Source organism: Emericellopsis cladophorae (assembly GCF_022114955.1).
Source record: "Emericellopsis cladophorae strain MUM 19.33 chromosome Unknown NODE_7_length_695568_cov_118_814649, whole genome shotgun sequence".
Lineage (NCBI taxonomy): Eukaryota > Fungi > Ascomycota > Sordariomycetes > Hypocreales > Bionectriaceae > Emericellopsis > Emericellopsis cladophorae.
The window spans coordinates 60,083-79,782 of record NW_026250932.1 but is presented as its reverse complement, the minus strand read 5'-3'; the positions used below and the strand labels follow the sequence as shown (position 1 = coordinate 79,782).

Below are 19,700 nucleotides of genomic sequence, written 5' to 3'. Positions count from 1 at the left end.
GCGACTGCTGCTCGACACCCTAGCCTAGGAGTTGGGAGGCAGGCGCGACGGGGGTTCGCGAGACGCGACGACAAGAGTTAAAGGCTCGGTAGACTTGGCTTTATCATCCACTACACATTATTGACCGAACATACCTTGATCCCTATTACTCACAATTTCATTCCGAAAGCGTGAGCGACACGATCGAACGCCGGTGCTCTGTACACGCCTTCAGCATGCTCGTCGTGCAACGATAGGAGGACTGATTCAGCTTGCGTCTGCCATCATCGCTCCGGAACATGTCGGAAAACCCAGCAACGGAACTGAAGTGAAATTATGGTGACCCGCGCAACCATGAGTAGCGCTCAGGCTATGGAGGAGGAGCTGCAGCAGAGCGTACTACGTTCACAAACCCAGGAATGGGATCAGAGCCCGGCGAATTTGAACGAAGCATCCCACCACAGCAACTCCGACATAGCGATTGCTCATGGCCGGCTAACAAGAAGTGGTGGACGAATTGAGAGTTTCGAGGCTGACCAGGATGCCTCTGGGGAGGAGGTTGAAGAGGACCTCGAGGGTGAAAGAGATGCATCTGGAGAGGAGGACGCTGAAGGCGAGGATGACTACGAAGTGCTTCAGCAGCAGCCGCATGGCCCCACATTGACAGCGCGAGATCGATCACTATCCGAGTTGGACGAATTAGAAGAGGACGAGGTCGAGGACGAATACGCAGGTGGAGAGGATGGCAATACAGAGGACACTGCTTCGAAACTCCGCGCCGCTCGAGCTCATGCACAGATGTCAGACGCCGACATGGAAACAGACAGCGATGCTGCCGAGCAAGCCGGCGTCGACGCAGAATCGGTCGACGATGACGAAGATTCAGATGACGAACTCCCATGGGAAGATGCCCAAGGAGAAATCGAGGATGATGAATCCGACACCGGTGTAGCAAGCAATGCATGTGTTTTCTGCAAGCAAGACGAAGAGAATGATCCCAGCGAGGATTTTGATCCGTACTTGTCGTGCCAAAACTGCGGAGAGCATGGTACGTCCAAGTGATGCTTGTCACGTCCATGTATGCTAACAATTTTAGCGCATCAACAATGCGCCAGAGATGCAGCAGCTCTGAGTGAGTACAATGGTAAGTGCATCTGTGCCCTCTGATCGATTCCGTGAGCGACACTAAAACCTTGCAGATGTAGCTCGCTGGAGATGCCCAGAGTGTTTCGAAGAGCCAGAGGCCGACCATGAGATAAATAGCGACAGCGGAGTCTCGCATGACGAGGCGGATTCACAACGGCGTGAACTCGGGGCACTATCTGATGATGCGCTTCCCGGTATTCAGGCGCAAATGGATTCTGGTAGTCTCACGCCTAATGGAACGTCTATGGGTAGGCAGCGGTCTCTGCGGAAAAGAAAGACTTCCCTCGCAGAATCGGAGGATACTGGGGTGTCTCTGAGAAAAAGGCGGCGAGGTGTCTCGATGGCCGACAACGAAAACGATGACGATGCTGACGATGACGGGCAATCCACTGAAGGCGCGGCACGCTCCGTTCGAACACTGCGTCTCAAAATCAACAAGCCACCTCCAGCCTCAATCGAGAAGAGAACTCGCAATTCTTTGGTCGTCAGGCTCCACGTTAGATCTGGCCCTCTCAAAGACGTGTTGTCGAGGAGGAAGCGGGACAAAAAGTCATCAGCTGGACAGCCCAGATCCACACGGCCTACATCCATTGTCGCCAGCGCGACACAAGCCAATGCGGCTACCATTGAAACTCCCTTCACTGCGGATGCCTACAGTCAGCCCTGGTATTCGTTGCTTGACCGGGATGGTGACGATGGCAAAGGCAAACCTTACGGCGGAATTTTAGATGAGGCCGAAGCGGACACGACGAAGACTTTGCCCGCCGAAGACGACCGAGAACGTTTCAGAGAAGCAATGAGAAAAGCAGATGTCCAATGGCAGGAGAAAGCTTTGCAGGGAGCCCCAGAGATGACTAGCCGTAAAGGCAAGAAGTCGGACAACGGCAGCAAAATTGAGTGCATCGAATTCGGAGGATGGGAAATCGACACCTGGTACGCGGCCCCCTACCCATACGAGTACAGCAAACATCGCGTGCTCTACATTTGCGAGTTCTGCCTCAAGTACATGAACTCGGATTACGTTGCTTGGCGGCACAAGCTCAAGTGTGCCGCCAAGCATCCTCCGGGCGACGAGATTTACAGACACGGCTCCATTTCCTTCTTTGAGGTAGATGGACGAAAGAACCCTATATATTGCCAGAACCTCTGTCTGCTGGCGAAGCTCTTCCTCGGATCAAAGACTCTCTACTACGACGTGGAACCGTTCCTTTTTTACGTCTTATGCGAATACGACGAGACTGGGTATCATTTTGTTGGCTATTTCTCTAAAGAGAAAAGACCAAGCAGCCTGAACAATGTGTCATGCATTCTTACGCTACCGATCCACCAACGAAAGGGGTACGGGAATTTGCTGATTGACTTCTCCTACTTGCTCACCAAGGCGGAGGAGAAGACAGGATCGCCGGAAAAGCCACTATCGGATCTTGGATTGGTGTCTTACCGCAGCTACTGGCGTATAGTGCTTTGTCGATACTTTCTCGATGCAATGCGGGAAGGCGCACATGTGAAAGACGGGTTGAGTGTTAAGCAGATTTCAGACGACACTGCAATGACTCCAGATGACGTCGTAGCTGCTCTCGAAGGTCTTCGAGCTCTGGTACGAGATCCTCAAACCAAAGTATACGCGTTCCGCATCGACATGGACTTTTGCCGAGAATATGTTTCGAAATGGGAAGCTAAAGGACATGTCAAGCTAAAGCCGCAGGCTCTGGCGTGGACGCCCTACGTCATGGGCAAGAACAACATCGCCAATTTCGACCTGGGTCCCATTAGTACTGTGGCGCCTAGAGAAGACGACCAAGCCAAGGTTGACGAAGGTCCGGGCGGTATTTCGGCCATCACTCGGCCTATGGTCGATGACATTCGAGTGCTTCCACAACACGATGCAGCAGAGCCAACGGAGAGTGTTGCTGAGCAAGACGACCCTTCCTCCCAGCTTCAAATCGAAGCTCAGTCGGAGCTTGAGCAGGTCGGTTCTCACGAGGCCGGGGATAACAAGGAGGATAGTCAACCAGGAGCAAGTAACAGCACTGGTAAAAGAGTGGACGTGGCGGAGCATTGGGACCTTGCATACAGGAGTATCCCGGCGAGCCGCTTCGAGATCTTCCCGGTCCCTGTTGGAGGACGAAGGGGAGAACGTAATAAACAACCGGGCCGGCCTCCTGTGCCGCGCAGTATCAGCAGTCTATCGCGGCCCAAGCCAAGACGTTCTGGAGGTAGCGCACGCCGTCCTTCTGCGCCACGGCCTAAAGCATCCTCGGCGAAACGCAAATCCGGTGGGACTGGGCGTGGGCCAGGACGTTGGCCCAAGGGGACTAAGAAAGCTGATTACGGCAATGCTGCCAGTGGTCCAGGGTTCCCGCCAGGCTGGCGCGAGAAAGTTGCCAACGGATCAGCCGTGGTTGGCGAATCGGGTATCTTGATGGTGGACAAGGCTGGAGCCAAATCAGCGGGCTCTACACAAGCCAAAGTTGACTTGGCCGTGGTCCAGAGCGACATTCCTGATGGAACATCTGCAGCACTGGGAGGGCCCAATGGTGTAGGTGAAGCTGGCGAGGATGTTGACGCCGAGGGCGAGGATGTATAATGACATGTACGTATGGTTTACGGGAAACGGGTAGGCAGTTTGGGGCTTTGGGGCTATCAAGATGACCCTCGAATCGACCGGGGGCGGGGAGCTCTATCTTGTATCTAGGATGTCAACATAGATAATGCTTTACTCTTCAAGACAGTTCTGTCGCTGTCACATGGCGAGGCTTTTACGTCGCGGAAGCTTCAATCGCTGGAATAGTTTCACATCACCAAACATGACACATGGGAGGATCAAAAACCAGGACGCTGGCGCAGCCGCGCTTTCTTCAACGACCAGCTACCGCAACAAGCTTAGCCTTATCTTTACACTTGCTACTGAACAAGCATTGTACCCTGATATCTAGTCTGATACCCGTCTGCAAGCTGCCATCTCGAGGCGCCAGTTTGGCACGACGTAGGGTAGTCAGTATTCAATTGCTCTAGTTAACTTAAGTTAACAACTACGTAAGTACGTGGTAACTGCGCCTCCTGGGACATGTCATCGCTTCTTGGTACGCACCGCAAGGTGAGAGCCCCACCCAGCCACTCGCCGCCGCCATTGTCTCCACTTGCGCATGAGCCTGACATGGACTGGAGTTGGTCACTCCGTCCGTCCCCATGGCTGGCATGATCCCGACCAAGCTTCACACTCACCCCCTCCAGACTTGCGAAATTCTGGCTGTTTTTCTCAGACACCGGATCTATTAGGTACTGACCGCGCAAGTAGAAGTGCTGTATCGGTGCACACTGCCCACCAACCAACACACTCTCTGCGTATCCTGACAACCAACGCCTGCACCCACGAGTGGACGACTTCGCCAGAGTGGTCGCCTCGAGTAATCGATTCTTGAGGCCATTTTCTACGCCGCCTGCACGGTCTACGACTCAATCGGCAGCCGAAACTACCCGGTCTACGAAGTGAGGCAGCGTCCTAAACCACAGTTCACTGCCGCATAATCCACGCAAGCGACTACGTCACATTTCGACTTGGCTGGCGCATCGGCCGAATTCCAATATCCTACATTGCTCAATCACACCTAAGCGCATCGTCGCGCAAATAGTTGCCAACTGTAGCCGGGACTTTGACAGTTGGAGAACCAGCCGCCATCATGTCGCGGGTAATGAGGAGCGTTAGGAATGTCACAAAGGGCTATTCCAGCACTCAGATCAAGGTCCGAGAAGGTAGACAGACTAGGATCGCACGCAAGTGGCATCCGCGGCTGACAAGATGTTGCAGCGACGAGCAATGATCCATGGGGTCCGACAGGCACGCAAATGAGCGAGATCGCTCAGATGACTTTCAACACGTGAGTGAGCTACATTTTTGTTGCGAAACAGGCTGACAAGCGATCCAGATCTAGCGATTTCTACGATATCATGGATATGCTCGATAAGCGCCTGAACGACAAGGGCAAGAACTGGCGACACGTCCTGAAAGCTCTAAAGGTGCTCGATTACTGTTTGCATGAGGGATCGGAATTGGTAGTGAGCTGGGCTCGCCAAAGCATCTACATCATCAAAACCCTACGCGAGTTCCAGTACGTGGACGAGGAGGGTCGCGATGTTGGCCAGAATGGTAAGAGCCGCCACCCTCGCATTTCAGGTCACCCTCTGACTTTGAGCAGTCCGCATTGCCGCCAAGGAAATCACTTCTTTAATCCTCGACGAGGAGCGCCTACGTGCGGAGAGAAGTGACCGAAAATCATGGAAGTCACGCGTCACTGGACTCGAAGAATTCCCCCCTGCAGGCATGGAAGATACCGCCTCAGGCCCAAGCCGCGATCGCCGCGGTCAGCGTGAGAGGAGACCGAACAACGAAGAGGAAGACGCAGAGTACAAGCTTGCGCTCGAGGCGAGCAAATACCAGGAAGAAGAAGATCGCAAGAAGAGAGAAGGTCGCACTCAGGTGGGCGACGTTGATGACGATCTGGCCAAAGCTATCAAGCTGAGCAAGGAAGAGGAGGAGCATCGCCGCCGAGAGCTTGAGGCAAGCAATGCAGCCTCCTTGTTTGACGACTCGCCAGCCCAGGCTGCCCAGCCAAGTTATACTGGATTCAACGAGGGTTACCAACAGGGAAACCAAGTTGATTGGTTCGCGAACCCGGTAGACCAGAACCAAAGCCAGAACCAGATGCAGACTCAACCAACTGGTTTTATGTCCAACGCTTATACGGGCTATCAACAACCTCAGGCTACAGGCTTCCAGAATACATTCAGTACTCCATTCGGCACTCAACCTACTGGCGCGAACCCTTATGGCCAGCAGCAGCAGGGCTTCCAGCCCCAGCCTACCGGGTACAATCCCTACGGCCAGCAGCCACAGGCACTCCAGCAGCAGCCGACAATGCTCCAGTCTCCTGTTGATGGAACTGGGCCCTCAGCAGGCACGAACAATCCATGGGCGACAAATAATAGTAACGACCACGCCGCGGCCATGAAGCCGACACCAACTGGTTCTAATAACCCGTTCGCGCAATTCAACCGGCCATCTTCCGCTCAGCCGACCATAAATAGTCTGGGAGCTGTGCCAGAGCAGAAGACTCTGGCGTCTTTCCAATCCCAGCCTGGACAACTGCAACCACAGAGCTCATTTGGCCAGCAACCTCAGCTCCAACAACAGCCCTCCTTTGGCCAGCAGCAGCAGCCCCAATTCAACAATCCGCAGCAGAAGGAGCTCAATGAGCACGAGTCAAAGCTCAACTCTCTGCTCGCTACAGGCGACGGAATGGACACATACGGAAACACTGGACAGATGCGCATTCCGGCACAGCACACCGCCCCCGGAACCTTTGTCAACAGTGCAGGCTCTGGCATCAATCGCCTTCAAGCAGAGCAGACCGGCAACAACCCTTTCTTGCGACAGCAGTTCACTGGCATGCCGTCTGTCAGCTACGGCAACCAGCCTCACCCCCCTATGCCCGCACTTCCCGCTGGCATGAATGGCCAAGGGACTAACAACCCCTTTGGCCAGCAACAGCAGCCTGGACAGCAGCAGAACCAGGACCTCATTCAATTTTAAACAGGCGCGGCAAATGCAGTGGCGTTTCGGGGCTTCGTGGGTTTTAACATTTTACTTCTAGCCCTCGTTCTGAACCGAATTTCCAATTCCCAATTCTAGGCGGAACCCTTTTGATTCATTTGACACCCTGCCTTCTCACGCTTGCTCTTTTCGTCTGATATCAGTACCGCTATGGGAGGCTAAAGTGTGGTTATCTTTGTCGGATACTGGTTACATGGGGCGGGCGGACATTGGCCCTGAGGTAGATAGCGCGTTCTCAGAACCCCAGACTTAGATTTACATTCCACAATTGATGCATGGGGTAGCAGTCATGGGCGCTTTCATACCTTTGTTGTGAAGCTGATGGGTGTGTTGATGGGCGTATACGTAGATCGAATGTTCCCCAGTGTCGAAGCAAGGTACGTCAATGAGTTCAAAGGAGAAACCTCAGCAGCGCTGCTTTGGCGCCGCCTAGCCTTGGTATTTTTTAGCACAACACTGACCTTATTATCCTCCACATGGCGCCTTGATGGCCACAGCTTTGATGAGTGAACACTGAGATGGGTACGGTAGCCTATCCCGCCTTGAGCGACAAGCATGGAAGTCAAATGAGGCTAACTGTTGATTGCCTGGATAGCATCGCTCACGCTACATGATTTTCACCTTACGATTCGCATTACAACACATATAGTCCGTCCCGTGACCCCTCACGAGCTGAAACAGGCCAAGACGATATCAGCCTGCCTCCTCCATCATCTGTATAAACTCCTCCAAGTTGACGCCCCCCTTGCCGTCATGGTCCAAGTGATCAATCATGGTTTGTATCTCTTCGTCTGTCATTGTTCTCTCGTCCTTGATATCCTGCGCGAGGTGGCGCATATCGTCGAACGAGATGACACCATCGCCGTCATAATCAAACATCCCGAAGACCTTGGTCGCCTCGTCGCGTGGATCCCTCATTGCAATCAGCCTGGCGGCACATAAGCGAAACTGGTCGAGATAAACGAGCAGTCGGTTGACAGGACAGTTGTGTGGTTCCGCCCAGTCTTGGGGCGGATGCCCATGCGTTTCTAGTTGTTGGTAATATTCCGGTTTGGACAAGTCGAAGCCCAGGGCGGAGAGTGAGTGCCGGAACTCATAGCTATTCAGCCAGCCCTTTTTTTTGAGATCCATGAGCTCAAACTGGAAGCCGTCAGCTGGCTTGCTCATACAATTGGCGATCAAGGCTCATACCACTTCATCTATGTGCTCGCGGTCCTCTTCAGGTATTGTGTTGTAATCATCGTTGTTTGACTGCGGGATGCCGGATGTTTGCTTCGGTATATGCGACGATGGAGCCGCCATGGACCGTATCGGGAATCCCCGCGGCGTTGTGTGTGAGTTCATCCTGTGTAAAAGACTGCCTTGGGAGCTGATTCCACGGCGGCCGGGGTTTGCCAACAGGGCAGTGATAGAAAGATGGTACCTTTGTTGAGTTGCAGCCGTTGCTTAGTGAGAAGAGACTGTTTGAGACAAACAAATCTGAGGCGAATCTCTTGTCGTGGAGTCTGCCCAGAGAACAAAGAGTCCGCGATTGCTCAAGACAAATGCGACGCGTCCAATGGTGCAATGACCTGGCGCGTGTCTTTGACGGCTTGGGCGCGTTATTGAACTCCAGCAGCCAGCCCAGTGCTCACTCAGGTCTGGTGTCGCTGGCCACCAACCTCAATCAACACATGAGACCACAAAGCTTTCTATCACAGCTCCTGGGCGCTGGATGAGACTCTGAACTTGCCTGTTTGACGAGAAAAACTATGAAATCTTATGAATCTGTACTTTATTCCAGAAGTGGTTGGCGTGTGACAATGGAAGAGCTACAACAGTCTGTCAAACGCAGTCTGCCTTGCTGACAAAAACAGAGCACCATTTGCAGGTCTCGTGACAGGCAGAACAGGCAGCTTGCGCACGCAGTAGGGACTTTGTGGTGATCAGCTTATTGGGGAACTGCGATTGGCGAGCTTATCTTAGTCAGCGACTGCCGCAGCTCTACAACGCGAGTGAAGCCTGCCACTGCTAATCTACGTCCGACGAAAAAAGCTTACCTCACCACTGACCCCATTGCAGAGGCCGACCTAGGTCAACTTCACCTCTTGCTCAGGACAAAAAGGACGCGTTGATTCTCGTACCTTGACCGATCTCATCATCCTGCCTTTCTGTCCCTTCACAATTTTTTAGTTGCGCTGGTTGTCTGACTCTCAGTCAACAAGCTCAATTCCCTGCGCTGGGCGGACGTGTCACCAGCACGATTCCATCCACCTGCTTTGCGCTTCTCACGCGCACACGCCTGTCTACGATTAAGAATCACGAAATTTGGCATTACGAATGCGAATTTAACCTCGTCAACGCGTCTTCGATATCCGCGAATAGACGACCCATCGCCCTAGTCGCAGCCTGAGCTCCATTTCGCTTCGCGCGACCACCCGACAGCGCCATGTCGGCCTTTGGAGGCTTTGGAGGCTTCGGCGCGAACAATAACAACAACAACACTAACAACACCGCCCAATCCAGTGGTTTCGGTGGATTTGGCGCGAGCAATACCAACAACACTACAACTGGTGGTAAGTCGAACGATCCTACCACAGAGCACCAGAAACAAAGGAACTCACATCTGGCTGCAGGCTTTGGTAGTGGGGGCTCAGCTTTTGGCCAGACTGCCAACACCAACACTGGCGGTGGTCTGTTTGGCGGAGGCGCAGCGACGACCAACACAGGCGGAGGCTTTGGTTCCTCAACAGGTATGTCTGCTACATGTTTGCCATGCGATGCCCTACTAACACGTCATGTGGGTGGCGGCTTCGGCGCGAACAGCAACACCGGCAACACGAGCGGGTTCGGTGCCAACAAAGCTTTCGGAGGCGGATCCCTTTTCGGTGGTGGTACACAACAAAACACAGGCAGTGCCTTCGGAGGATTCGGAGCTACCGCAAACAATAGCACGACCAACACGGGTGGCTTTGGCGCCGCTGCCAGCAACACTGGGGGAGGATTGTTCGGCAGCAGCAATGCGTCAAAGCCAGCATTTGGTTCCACCGGTACTACGGGGGGTTTGTTTGGCGCCGGTAACAACGCAACAGCAACCACCAATACTGGCTTTGGAAGTGGCGGCTTCGGCGGTGGCGGCACCTTGGGCGCAAGTACTGACACGCCCCCTGGGACAGCTGGAACCAGTTTCCAGGCGCACACCGAAAAGGAGGCGAATTCTTCCGTGACGAATTCGTTCCAAAATATTCTGTTTCAAGACCCCTACAAGAAGTGGTCCAGCGACGAGCTCCGACTAGCTGATTACGCTCAGGGCCGCCGCCATGGTAACGGAGCAGCTGGCGGAGGCGGCGCTTTCGGCGTGAGCTCTGGGTTTGGAGGAGGAGGCTTCGGCGCAAACACGACGACACAGCCAAGCACTGGCGGGGGTCTCTTCGGCGGTAGCAACAACGCCACCACGAGCAACACCGGAGGTGTCTTTGGATCGGCCAATAACACGAACTCATCCACCTTCGGCCAGTCGAACCAGACTGGGTTCGGTGCTGGCACGAGCAACACCGCTACTGGAGGAGGCCTATTTGGCAGTAAACCAGCAGGTGGCGGTCTTTTCGGCTCAGGCACCGCTTCCCAACCCCAGAGCACTGGATTCGGAGCTGGTAACACTGGTGGCGGTTTTGGCGCGACGAACAATACCAATACTTCGGCTTTCGGCGGCAGTGGAACCACTGGCGGTGGTCTGTTCGGGAACACGAACCAGAACAAACCGGCGGGAGGTCTCTTCGGCAGTTCGTCGACCAACAACACTACAGGCGGCTTCGGAGGTAATACAACAAGCGCCTTTGGCCAAAACACCAACACCACCAATACAGGCGGTGGTTTGTTTGGAGGCAGCAATACCCAACAAAGTAACACGGGCGGCGGCCTCTTTGGGGGTGCGAACAACAACACCCAACAACAGAATACAGGAAGCGCATTTGGTGGTTTCGGACAGAATCAAAACACCTCGCAGCAATCCAGCGGAGGTCTTTTCGGGGGCAACCAGCAAAAGCCCGGAGGGTTATTCGGCAGCACCACGCAGCAGAGCAATACTGGTGCTGGCGGTGGTCTTTTTGGCAACGCCAACAACAACCAACAACAGACAAATGCCTTCGGCGGTGGTGCTAGTAACACTAACACTAGCGGTGGTTTGTTTGGTAACAAGCCTGCTGGTGGCGGTGTCTTCGGACAGCCCGCCCAGCAAAATACCACCGGTGGCGGTCTTTTTGGCAACGCCAATCAGCAGACCAATACGGGTGGAGGGCTCTTTGGCAATGCAAATAACAACCAGAGCAACGAGCAGAAACCCAGCCTGTTTGGCGGTAGCACCGCTCAGAACACTGGAGGAATGTTCGGCGGCCAAACCAACCAAAGTACCGGCGGAGGCATGTTCGGTAGCAGCACGAACCAACAAAATCAGGGCATGGGCAACTCTATGCTGGGCAGCTCTCAGAGTGCTCCGCAAGGTCTGACGGCCAACCTCAACGACGTTTCGGCGTATGGCAGTCCGTCACTATTCACCAATGTTGGTGGCAACGAGATTGCCAACCCTGGTCCGCTTGCGACGCCTCTTAACGCGAGCTCCAAGCCCAAGCGCAGCTCTATCCTGCCAATGTACAAGCTAGCTCCTGCCTCTGCCTCTCGTTCTTCCACACCGCAGAAGCGCGGTTTCGGGTTCTCCTATAGCACGTACGGTACCCCTGGTGGTAGTCCTGCTAGTAGTATAGCCCCCACACCAGGCACGGCCGGTCGCAGCTTGCTCGGAGCGAGCTCCAGTGGGTCGCTGAGCAAGAGCGTGTCAGTGAGCAACCTTCGCCGGAGCTTTGCCAACGAGGAAAGCGCACTGTCACCTGCCGGTATCGGCACCACCACCAATGGGTCACGATGGTACGGTAGCACTGGCTCGAAGAAGCTAGTCATCAACCGCGATCTCCGTACCGATCTTTTTTCAACGCCACAGAAGGAGAGACCAGCCATTGAGGCGGCATCGAACCAGCGCAAGGTCGTTCAGAAGCGGGTCAGCTTCGACACGATGGACGCTGGCGACGAGCAACCTGTGCGCGGAGCTCTTCCAGCGGCCGAGGAGGAACAGGATGCCCAGGCTGACGAAACGCCTCGTCAAAACCGCATCTTCAGTGGCAAATCCTCTTCCACCCCCGATGTCGACTCTTCTATGATTGAGGAGGAGGATAACACGGCTACTCCCGGCCGACGCTCCTCAGCTGGCGTCGATGACCTTGTCCCTGGCGAGTACTGGTCTGTCCCGTCCTTTGACGAGCTGGAGCAGTTGAACCGAGTCCAGCGTGCCAAGGTCCCAGAACTCAAGGTTGGCCGTGTCAACGTCGGCCATGTTCAATTCCTCCAGCCCGTTGATATCAGCGCCTTCTCGGTTGACGAGCTTCGCGGAGGCGTCATTGTATTGGAACCTCGTTCGGCTACCGTCTACCCTCAGAACCATAAGAAGCCACCTGTTGGACACGGTCTCAATGTCCCCTCGCGTATCAAGCTGGAGCAGGCATGGGCCCGGGCTGGTCGCGACAGGAAGATCACCAAAGATGATCGGAAACTGGCAAAGCACATCAGCAAGCTGAAGAGCATGCCCGACACCCATTTTGAGCATTATGACCCGAGGACGGGTGAGTGGACGTTCACTGTCGACCACTTCACAACGTATGGCATGGATGATGACGACGACGACGACGAAGAAGAGTCGACGATGCCACCCCAGGAAGATCCGAACGCATTGACCGAGTCTCAGCACCTTGCTCTGGACGCGTCGATGTCTTCTTCCATTGGAGATGACACCTTTCAGTTCCGGCGATCCCGCGGTTTGCCGGGCGCTTTCGACGAGCCCGACGTGAACATGCTCGTTACGGACAACCAGGCTGCAGCACCGAAGGAGTCTTTTTTAGGGGTTAGCTCCGCGGATCCTGCACAGAATGACGTTTGGCTTTCCCTCGAGGAGGAGCAGGCCGAGCCCATGAGTGAAGGATATGACGTGTCCGATGAAGAGTCGACGAGCTCTATCGCCGGACAGCATCTTGCCGCGGAGCATGACTCTGTTTCGTCAGAGGAGGACTATGACCATGAGGAGCACGCAAAGGGCACCCCTGGCGGCGTCCTCCGTGCGAGGATGAGGGCCCTAAAGGAGTCGGCGGGCCCTGCTAACCTTGAAGTCGCAGACGGCGACGACTGGGCCGAGATGCTGAAGAAAACGGTCAGCCCGGCCAAGAGAGACCGTCGAATGCTCAAAGAACTCAATGACGCCTCGCCCACCCGTCAAACAGGCCTCGACATTTTTACGGAGCAGGAGGCAGGCGACGTCGATCTGAGAAAGTCGTCTATTTGGAAAAGGAACACAACACAGAGGAAGGATGCCTTTGCAGCGAACACTGTCGGCGCTGACAAAGGACGTGGTTTCGCGACAAGCATCGATCTCATGAACTCATTGTTCGAGAGGCCTCAACCCAAGCCGAAGACGGCGGCGCCAAATTTGCGGTCTTCCGTCTCGGTCGCAAAAGGCTTCCCTCAGGTCGGTACCCTCGTCGCACTTTGAAGTTATCATGGGGCTCTAGATTGAATCATGTACCTAATTGTAGTGTGAGAAAAAAATGCTAAACTTTTGTTCTATTCTAGTTCCCGTACGCCCGACACGACAAGGCCATTGTGATCGATGAAGAAGAGCAAGCTTTCCACGACGGTGGCTGCCCGAGATGGGGACCAGGGGAGACTCTCGTGGTCCCTCGGTTCAATGGACCCCAACACATGCGACGGTCCCTGCGCGAAGTCTCCGATATCGTTACGCTTCATAAATCGTCCATCCAAAGCTCCCACCAGACCTTACGACTGGGCAAATTCTCGACCGTTTCCTCGAAGACGCTTCTTCAGAACCAAGACAAGCTAACTGTTGTCACTCTACAAGACGGCGTGCCGTTGGCCCAGCTTCGTGCGTCAAGCGTGCAGGATGTGTTCCACCACCGCAACATGAGCGACTCTTCAAGCTTGCACGAGAAGCGGACTTGGGAGCTTGCCAGTATTCTCTTTGATGAGCAAAGCGAGCCTGGCAGCCTGCGCAAGGCCCGTTTGTCAGTTTTCTGGAAGGATCTGGTTGATCAGGCCTCCTCGGTGCTGGTTGGTCTTGCTGGATCGAAAGAGCAGAAGGCCGTCGCGTCCCTGGCCGGACACCGAATCACAGATGCCTGTAGATACCTTCTCGAGGGGCAGAACTTTCACCTGGCAACCATGGTACCGCTCATTGGCACCGGTGGTTCAGCCAAGGAGAATATGCGAGAGCAGGTCAAGGGGTGGCGTGACTCGAAGATGTTGTCCGAGTTCTCCGAGCCCATTCGGGCCATCTACGAGCTACTCGCCGGCAACCCCAGTGTCTGCGATGGCATGAAGAACGGCCCCGTGGAGGATCGCGTCGAGTCCTTTGTTATCTCGAAGAGGTTTGGCCTCAACTGGAAACAGGCTTTTGGTCTCCGCCTGTGGTACGGCATGTCGCAAAGTCAGAACCCTGCGGAAGCCATCAAGCTATTTGCCGAGGACATCGATCAAGACCGCGAAGACCTACCTAAGCCTTGGTATATGGAGGAGGGCATCGATGCCTTGTGGTACGACTACGATGCCCATCACCGCCAGGACCTCATGTGGGGACTGATGCAAATCTATGCCAACCCCAGTGCCGACCTCGAAGCCGTCCTGCGTCCGGAGAACTCGCAGCTGTCCCCTCTCGATATGAGGCTGACTTGGCAGCTTGGCGTGGCACTCTGTGCCACTGGCAAGGTCAATTTTGGAGAGAACGATGCGGAGAAGGCTGATGCCGCGACCATCTCGTATGCCGCGCAACTGACGAGCGCTGGCGAGTGGCTTGAGGCGACCTTCGTTTTGCTTCACTTGAGCGACGCCTCTGCCCGCAAGAAGGCTATTCAAGACCATCTATGTCGCCACGCTGGTCTGATTGAACCTGATTCCGACACCTTCGCCCTTCTCGCGGACCGTTACCAAATCCCCTCCGCATGGATCTGGGAGGCCCTCGCCATATACATGCGCAGCGTCAAGCAAGATCCCACCGCGGAGGTACAATGTCTTGTCAAGGCAGGCGCTTTCTCCGAGAGCCACCACGTGCTGACGACCAAAGTTGCGCCCCAGGCAATCATCGAGCGGGACTACGCCAGCCTGGCGGCTCTGCTGTCGCAGTTTGATGAGCACCTACACCTGGTTCCCGAGTGGCACCAGGGCGGTAGCATCTACAGCTTGTTCTTGACACTGGTGCAGCACCGCAGCCGAGGTGAAACGGCTCCTCGGTCGGTGATAGAGAAGCTCTTGGCTGGCTTGCAGAACGAGCATGTGTCTGGTGACAATATTATCCGCTATGCCGCTCTGTCAGATATGGCGAACGAGACCGCCAAGGAGATTGTCAAGTTGACTAGAAACCAGCAGGTGAGTACCTCAGGTCTCTCGAGTTCCGAGTATGTGGCTTACGAATCTCAGGATGCCGACTTTCGATCGAGGATACTCAAGCTGCCGTTGACGCAGGATCGTCTGCTGGCGTATTCGGTGGATTTGGGGATGGAGCAATACAGGGAGGTCATGTCGCACTGAGGAGCCGTTCATGTAAGATGTTGTCTTTAGCAGCTAGGGGGAAAAGGAAGGGGTCTGCAGCTCGTTTTTGCTTTTTAAGATTGTATATATTATAATTCGTAGCATGATGATAGATAGCTCGAGGCGAAGGCTATCAGAGAACCTTGTGCTATGTCGCATGATCCCATTTTTGCATGCTGCTGTCGCGACGGATGACTCAGCCTTGTATTCCACTGTACGTGCTCAAGTAGCTTTATGGGTTAGGTCTTTGACTGGCAACAAGTTCAGCATCGCCATGTCCACGCCGAAGAACTGGCCCCCTACCCTGCGCTACGTCTCGGCTCCATCACACGACAAAGGGCTCACAGCGACGCATCAAGTGGTGCTCAAGACTCGGCCGCCCTCGATCCCCACTGTGCCCGCATCAGCAACATCTCTACCTTGCCCTCTAGTCAAGGTACAAGCCATCACCACAGGGACACATCCCGCCTGCGGGCAATGCGGTCTCTTCGCCACGCGTGATCTCAGACCAGGCACCTTCATCGTGCCGTATCTCGGGCGGACGCACACGTCGTCCACGACTGATCCCCACTCGGACTACGATCTGTGGCTCGACCGTGAGGCGGACCTGGCCGTCGATGCGAGCCTGCAGGGCAACGAGGCTAGATTTGTTAATGACTACCGAGGCGTGAAAGACAAGCCAAACGCAGAGTTTGGTGTAGGCTGGAGCGAGAAGTGGGGACAATTGATTGTGGGCTTCTGGGTGCTTGGGAAAGCGGACGAGAAGAAGGGGGCTATCAGGAAGGGGGAAGAGATCTTGGTGAGCTACGGGAAGGGGTTCTGGGGTGGGCGTCGGGAGGAGGGGGGACAATAGGAGTACAATCACCACGTCGTGGCGGTCCAAGTGTCCAAGTGTCCAAGTGTCCAAGTGTCCAAGTGTCCAAGTGTCCAAGTGTCCAAGTGTCCAAGTGTCCAAGTGTCGATGCTCTTGGTCTGCTTACAATCCGTGTATCCGTACATTAGGTAAAAAGGCAAACACCCGGACTCGCTTGCGTAACAGCTTGGAATGAATTGGAGCTGACACCCGCTGTTGGGTTGCTCCAGCCGAGGAGACGAGTCAGCGCCATGTGAGCATCCGCGTCTGCCTCACTGTCTGCCTGGCAGGGCTGCGTCTGACCCGGTCTGCCTGCCTAAATAAGCGGACCACGTACGTGTATTTGGCCAGAAATCACACCACGCTAGTCGGAGAACGATTGGGTCACCCGGCATTCAGCGGTTGCCTCGCTTGGAGCCAATGTCAGCTCCCCGCCATCACGGACGGCGTCCCAATGACTGACACTTCTGGCGTCTTGGCCAACTTTCTTCATCATCCACACAAGGCCTAATTGGCTTGCGGCACGAGCTGCATCGGGCTACCTACTATGTAGTCCCCAAGGTGGCTGTCTGGGCTTCAGCTCGCAGCCCAGTGTCTCATCCTCTGCCGCTGTGTCACGCTGACATAGACTCACCGACGACCGTCACGCCGATGCTGACATACATGTATATAGTCCAGCATTGGTCGCCAGAGCTGACCGCAGGCGCTCGTTTTGTTGTTCTCTCGGATATCTATGAAATTTGCACGACGGAAAACTAGACATATGTCGCGATGGTGAGCTGCTGGTCTCTGAATGGTGACCATGAAAATGACTGACTAGCCTCAGAGAATCCTCTTTACCAACAACGCGGAGGTGGAACTCCCCGTCAGAGAAAAGCACAGCCCCGACAAAGATGATGCTCTTCAAATACATGCGTTGCCATCGCGCGATGCCTTGCTCGTCAAGGTTCAGCCGCCCAAAGCGCCAGCCCAACAAGTCAAGCATGTACCATGCGACATTGTTCTGGTCATCGACGTGTCGGGGAGTATGGGTGTTGAGGCGAATGTCCCGGGGGAAACCGAGGGTACGGGTCTCAACGTTCTGGACCTGGTCAAACACGCGGCTCGGACAATCATCGAAACCTTGGATGAAGGTGATCGCCTGGGGTTGGTCACCTTCCATTCCCGCGCACAAACGATCCAAGGTCTCACTGTCATGACAGAGGACAACAAGAAGCTCACGTGGGACCGCATCCAGAACATCGTCCACCCCATATTGTCCACGAATCTCTGGCACGGATTGCTCCACGGCTTAGATGTCTTCAAGCACGCTGAGGCCAGTTCAAGGGTGCCGTCCATGATGGTGCTGACCGACGGCATGCCGAATCAGATGAACCCTGCCGCGGGATTCGTGCCCAAGCTACGGGAAATGCTACCGCTGCCCGCCTCCATCTCCACGTTCGGTTTCGGTTACGACCTCGACTCTGGACTGCTCAAGTCGATTGCCGAGATCGGCGGCGGCAGCTACGCCTTTATCCCCGACGCCGGCATGATTGGGACTGTCTTTGTGCACGCCATCGCCAACATGCAGTCCACCTACGCCATCAATGCCGTGCTGGAACTGGACTATACGTATCCTCTGGCCGTCAACGTCTCGACAGGTCCAACAGTGGATCAGCAGGCGCCTTGTGAACAAGAATCACACATGCGCCTCCGGGTTCCCCTTGGCAGCTTATTGTACGGGCAGTCAAAGGACGTCTTTCTGAACGTGGAAAATGCGCGGAAGAAGGATGCCCTTGTCTCTGAAGACAATGCCGTCATCAAGGCCAAGCTTCTGTACGAGGCTGTCCACCCGACCCCAAAGGCCACCGGGGCCAATGAGCAAGTGACCCTCGCGGCAGAGTGCAGTATGATGGCCGAGTCTGAGATCGCCGCCGACATTGTGGCATACCACGAGTCTCGCGCGCGGATATGCGAATTTCTGAGCTCCCTGTTCCACTTGAATAAGATCGAGGAACACCGTGTGATCTCGCCCGACGATCTGCCCGCTAAGCAGCAGGAGCTCGAGCAATTACTCGAGGTGCTGCCAGCAAAGCAGTACTCTGATGAGAAGAACAGTTCGCTCATAACGGATCTTGTAGGAGAGAGTCCGCACGGTCAAGTTTCCTTGGCCCTCAAGAATGCAGAATACTTCCAAAGATGGGGTCAGCACTACATCCCCTCCCTGATGAACGCCCACGTGCGCCAGGAGTGCAACTCGTTCAAAGACCCAGGACCGCTCCAGTACGGCACCGAGAGCGCACTCTTTATCGAATGCAGGAAGCACCTCGACTCTGCATTTGACCGATTGCCTCCACCCGAGCCAGCAATACAGGAGCAGGGCGGTAGCACACGAAGTCGCAGTGGCTACGGGTCAATTTTGAGGAGCAAGAAAGGGGGCCCGAAAGCAGCCTCATTTTCAATGTCGTCGTACAATAACCCTCGTGGAGTGTGTTTTGCAGCTTCGACGCCAGTTGAACTCGCCTCGGGACGCACCGTGCCTATCAGGAAGCTCCAACGAGGCGTCAAAGTGCAGACGCCAGCGGGGCCGCGCAAGGTGTCTGTCGTCCTCAAGACGCGAGTACAAGGGGAAACTCTCTGCCTGGTGAATGGTGTCCTGGTCACGCCGTGGCATCCCATCTCAAAGGACGAGAAGACATGGGTTTTCCCGGCGTCCTGCGCCGAGGGCGCGGTCCGATACACTGGCTCCATCTACTCGATCATGCTACAGAGAGATGACAACGTGAGGGCTCATGGCATTCGCGTTGGCGGTATGTGGGGTGTCACATTGGGCCACGGGCTGATCGAGGGCTCGGACATCAGAGCACATGCTTTCTTTGGAGACTATCATAGGGTTGTCAAGGCGATGGTGCAGTTGCGTCGCGAGAACAGCGGCCTGCCAGAGTTGAAGTCGGTCTTGCGCAAAAAGGGGGTTGTTGTTGGCAGTGGAGTCCATAGGGATGGTCGGACTGGACTGGTCACGGGGTTCAGTGCTGCGTGACAGGGGTCCTTGAACGCTAAAGAATGAGAATGCGTAACATGGATGGTCATGTACACGGACTTGGTGTCTTGGGCAATGTATTTAATGGCAGCACTGAGGCCACTCAGGGCGGGTTGCTGTCCAAGTTTCTTCCTGCGGTTGGCGACAGCGGTGAGTCTTTGATCCGATGCAATAGGCGCGCTACAAGACAGCGAGGTTTCTGTGATTTTGAGTACACAGTTCACGCAATCTCCTTTCATCTGATGTTGAAACTCCTGATGAACTTCATTAGCAGTCCCTGCATCAGTTCTCGCAGCTTACACATTTCGCTGAAGCCTGCCGGGCAGGTATATAACTGTGCCCTGCAGTTGATGTTCTCCTCCCACTCCAACATAGAGAAAACTCTTCTTCATCCCTAGAATCTCACAGCAGATTTCGTTTGCTTTTTCTCTATCTCTTCAAAGCTCCAAAAGCCCTTCAACAGATTGAGCTAAGTT

At 54.9% G+C, this 19,700-nt stretch overlaps 5 protein-coding genes across 5 annotated transcripts; 4 read left to right on the top strand and 1 right to left on the bottom strand.

The window, feature by feature from the left end:
• Positions 1-333: 333 nt before the first annotated feature.
• On the top strand, positions 334-3,712 carry J7T54_005504 (uncharacterized protein; the record flags this gene model as incomplete). The annotated part of the gene is made up of 5 exons (XM_051503929.1): positions 334-1,027; positions 1,076-1,123; positions 1,185-2,557; positions 2,831-3,146; positions 3,480-3,712. The coding sequence occupies 5 exons, from the start codon at positions 334-336 to the stop codon at positions 3,710-3,712; spliced, it is 2,664 nt and encodes an 887-aa protein (XP_051364331.1).
• Positions 3,713-4,805: 1,093 nt separating this feature from the next.
• J7T54_005503 (epsin) lies at positions 4,806-6,715 on the top strand (the record flags this gene model as incomplete). The annotated part of the gene is made up of 4 exons (XM_051503928.1): positions 4,806-4,878; positions 4,934-5,003; positions 5,052-5,272; positions 5,322-6,715. 4 exons carry the CDS (start codon positions 4,806-4,808, stop codon positions 6,713-6,715), a joined length of 1,758 nt encoding a protein of 585 aa, XP_051364330.1.
• A 714-nt stretch (positions 6,716-7,429) lies between these two features.
• J7T54_005502 (Centrin-like protein) lies at positions 7,430-7,903 on the bottom strand (the record flags this gene model as incomplete). The annotated part of the gene is made up of 1 exon (XM_051503927.1): positions 7,430-7,903. The coding sequence occupies one exon, from the start codon at positions 7,901-7,903 to the stop codon at positions 7,430-7,432; it is 474 nt and encodes a 157-aa protein (XP_051364329.1).
• A 1,261-nt stretch (positions 7,904-9,164) lies between these two features.
• On the top strand, positions 9,165-15,352 carry J7T54_005501 (Nucleoporin-like protein; the record flags this gene model as incomplete). Its single annotated transcript, XM_051503926.1, has 4 exons — positions 9,165-9,291; positions 9,352-9,468; positions 9,628-13,280; positions 13,385-15,352. The coding sequence occupies 4 exons, from the start codon at positions 9,165-9,167 to the stop codon at positions 15,350-15,352; spliced, it is 5,865 nt and encodes a 1,954-aa protein (XP_051364328.1).
• A 274-nt stretch (positions 15,353-15,626) lies between these two features.
• Positions 15,627-19,224, top strand: J7T54_005500 (Inter-alpha-trypsin inhibitor heavy chain H3-like protein; the record flags this gene model as incomplete). Its single annotated transcript, XM_051503925.1, has 2 exons — positions 15,627-16,151; positions 17,032-19,224. 2 exons carry the CDS (start codon positions 15,627-15,629, stop codon positions 19,222-19,224), a joined length of 2,718 nt encoding a protein of 905 aa, XP_051364327.1.
• Between the last annotated feature and the right edge of the window lie 476 nt (positions 19,225-19,700).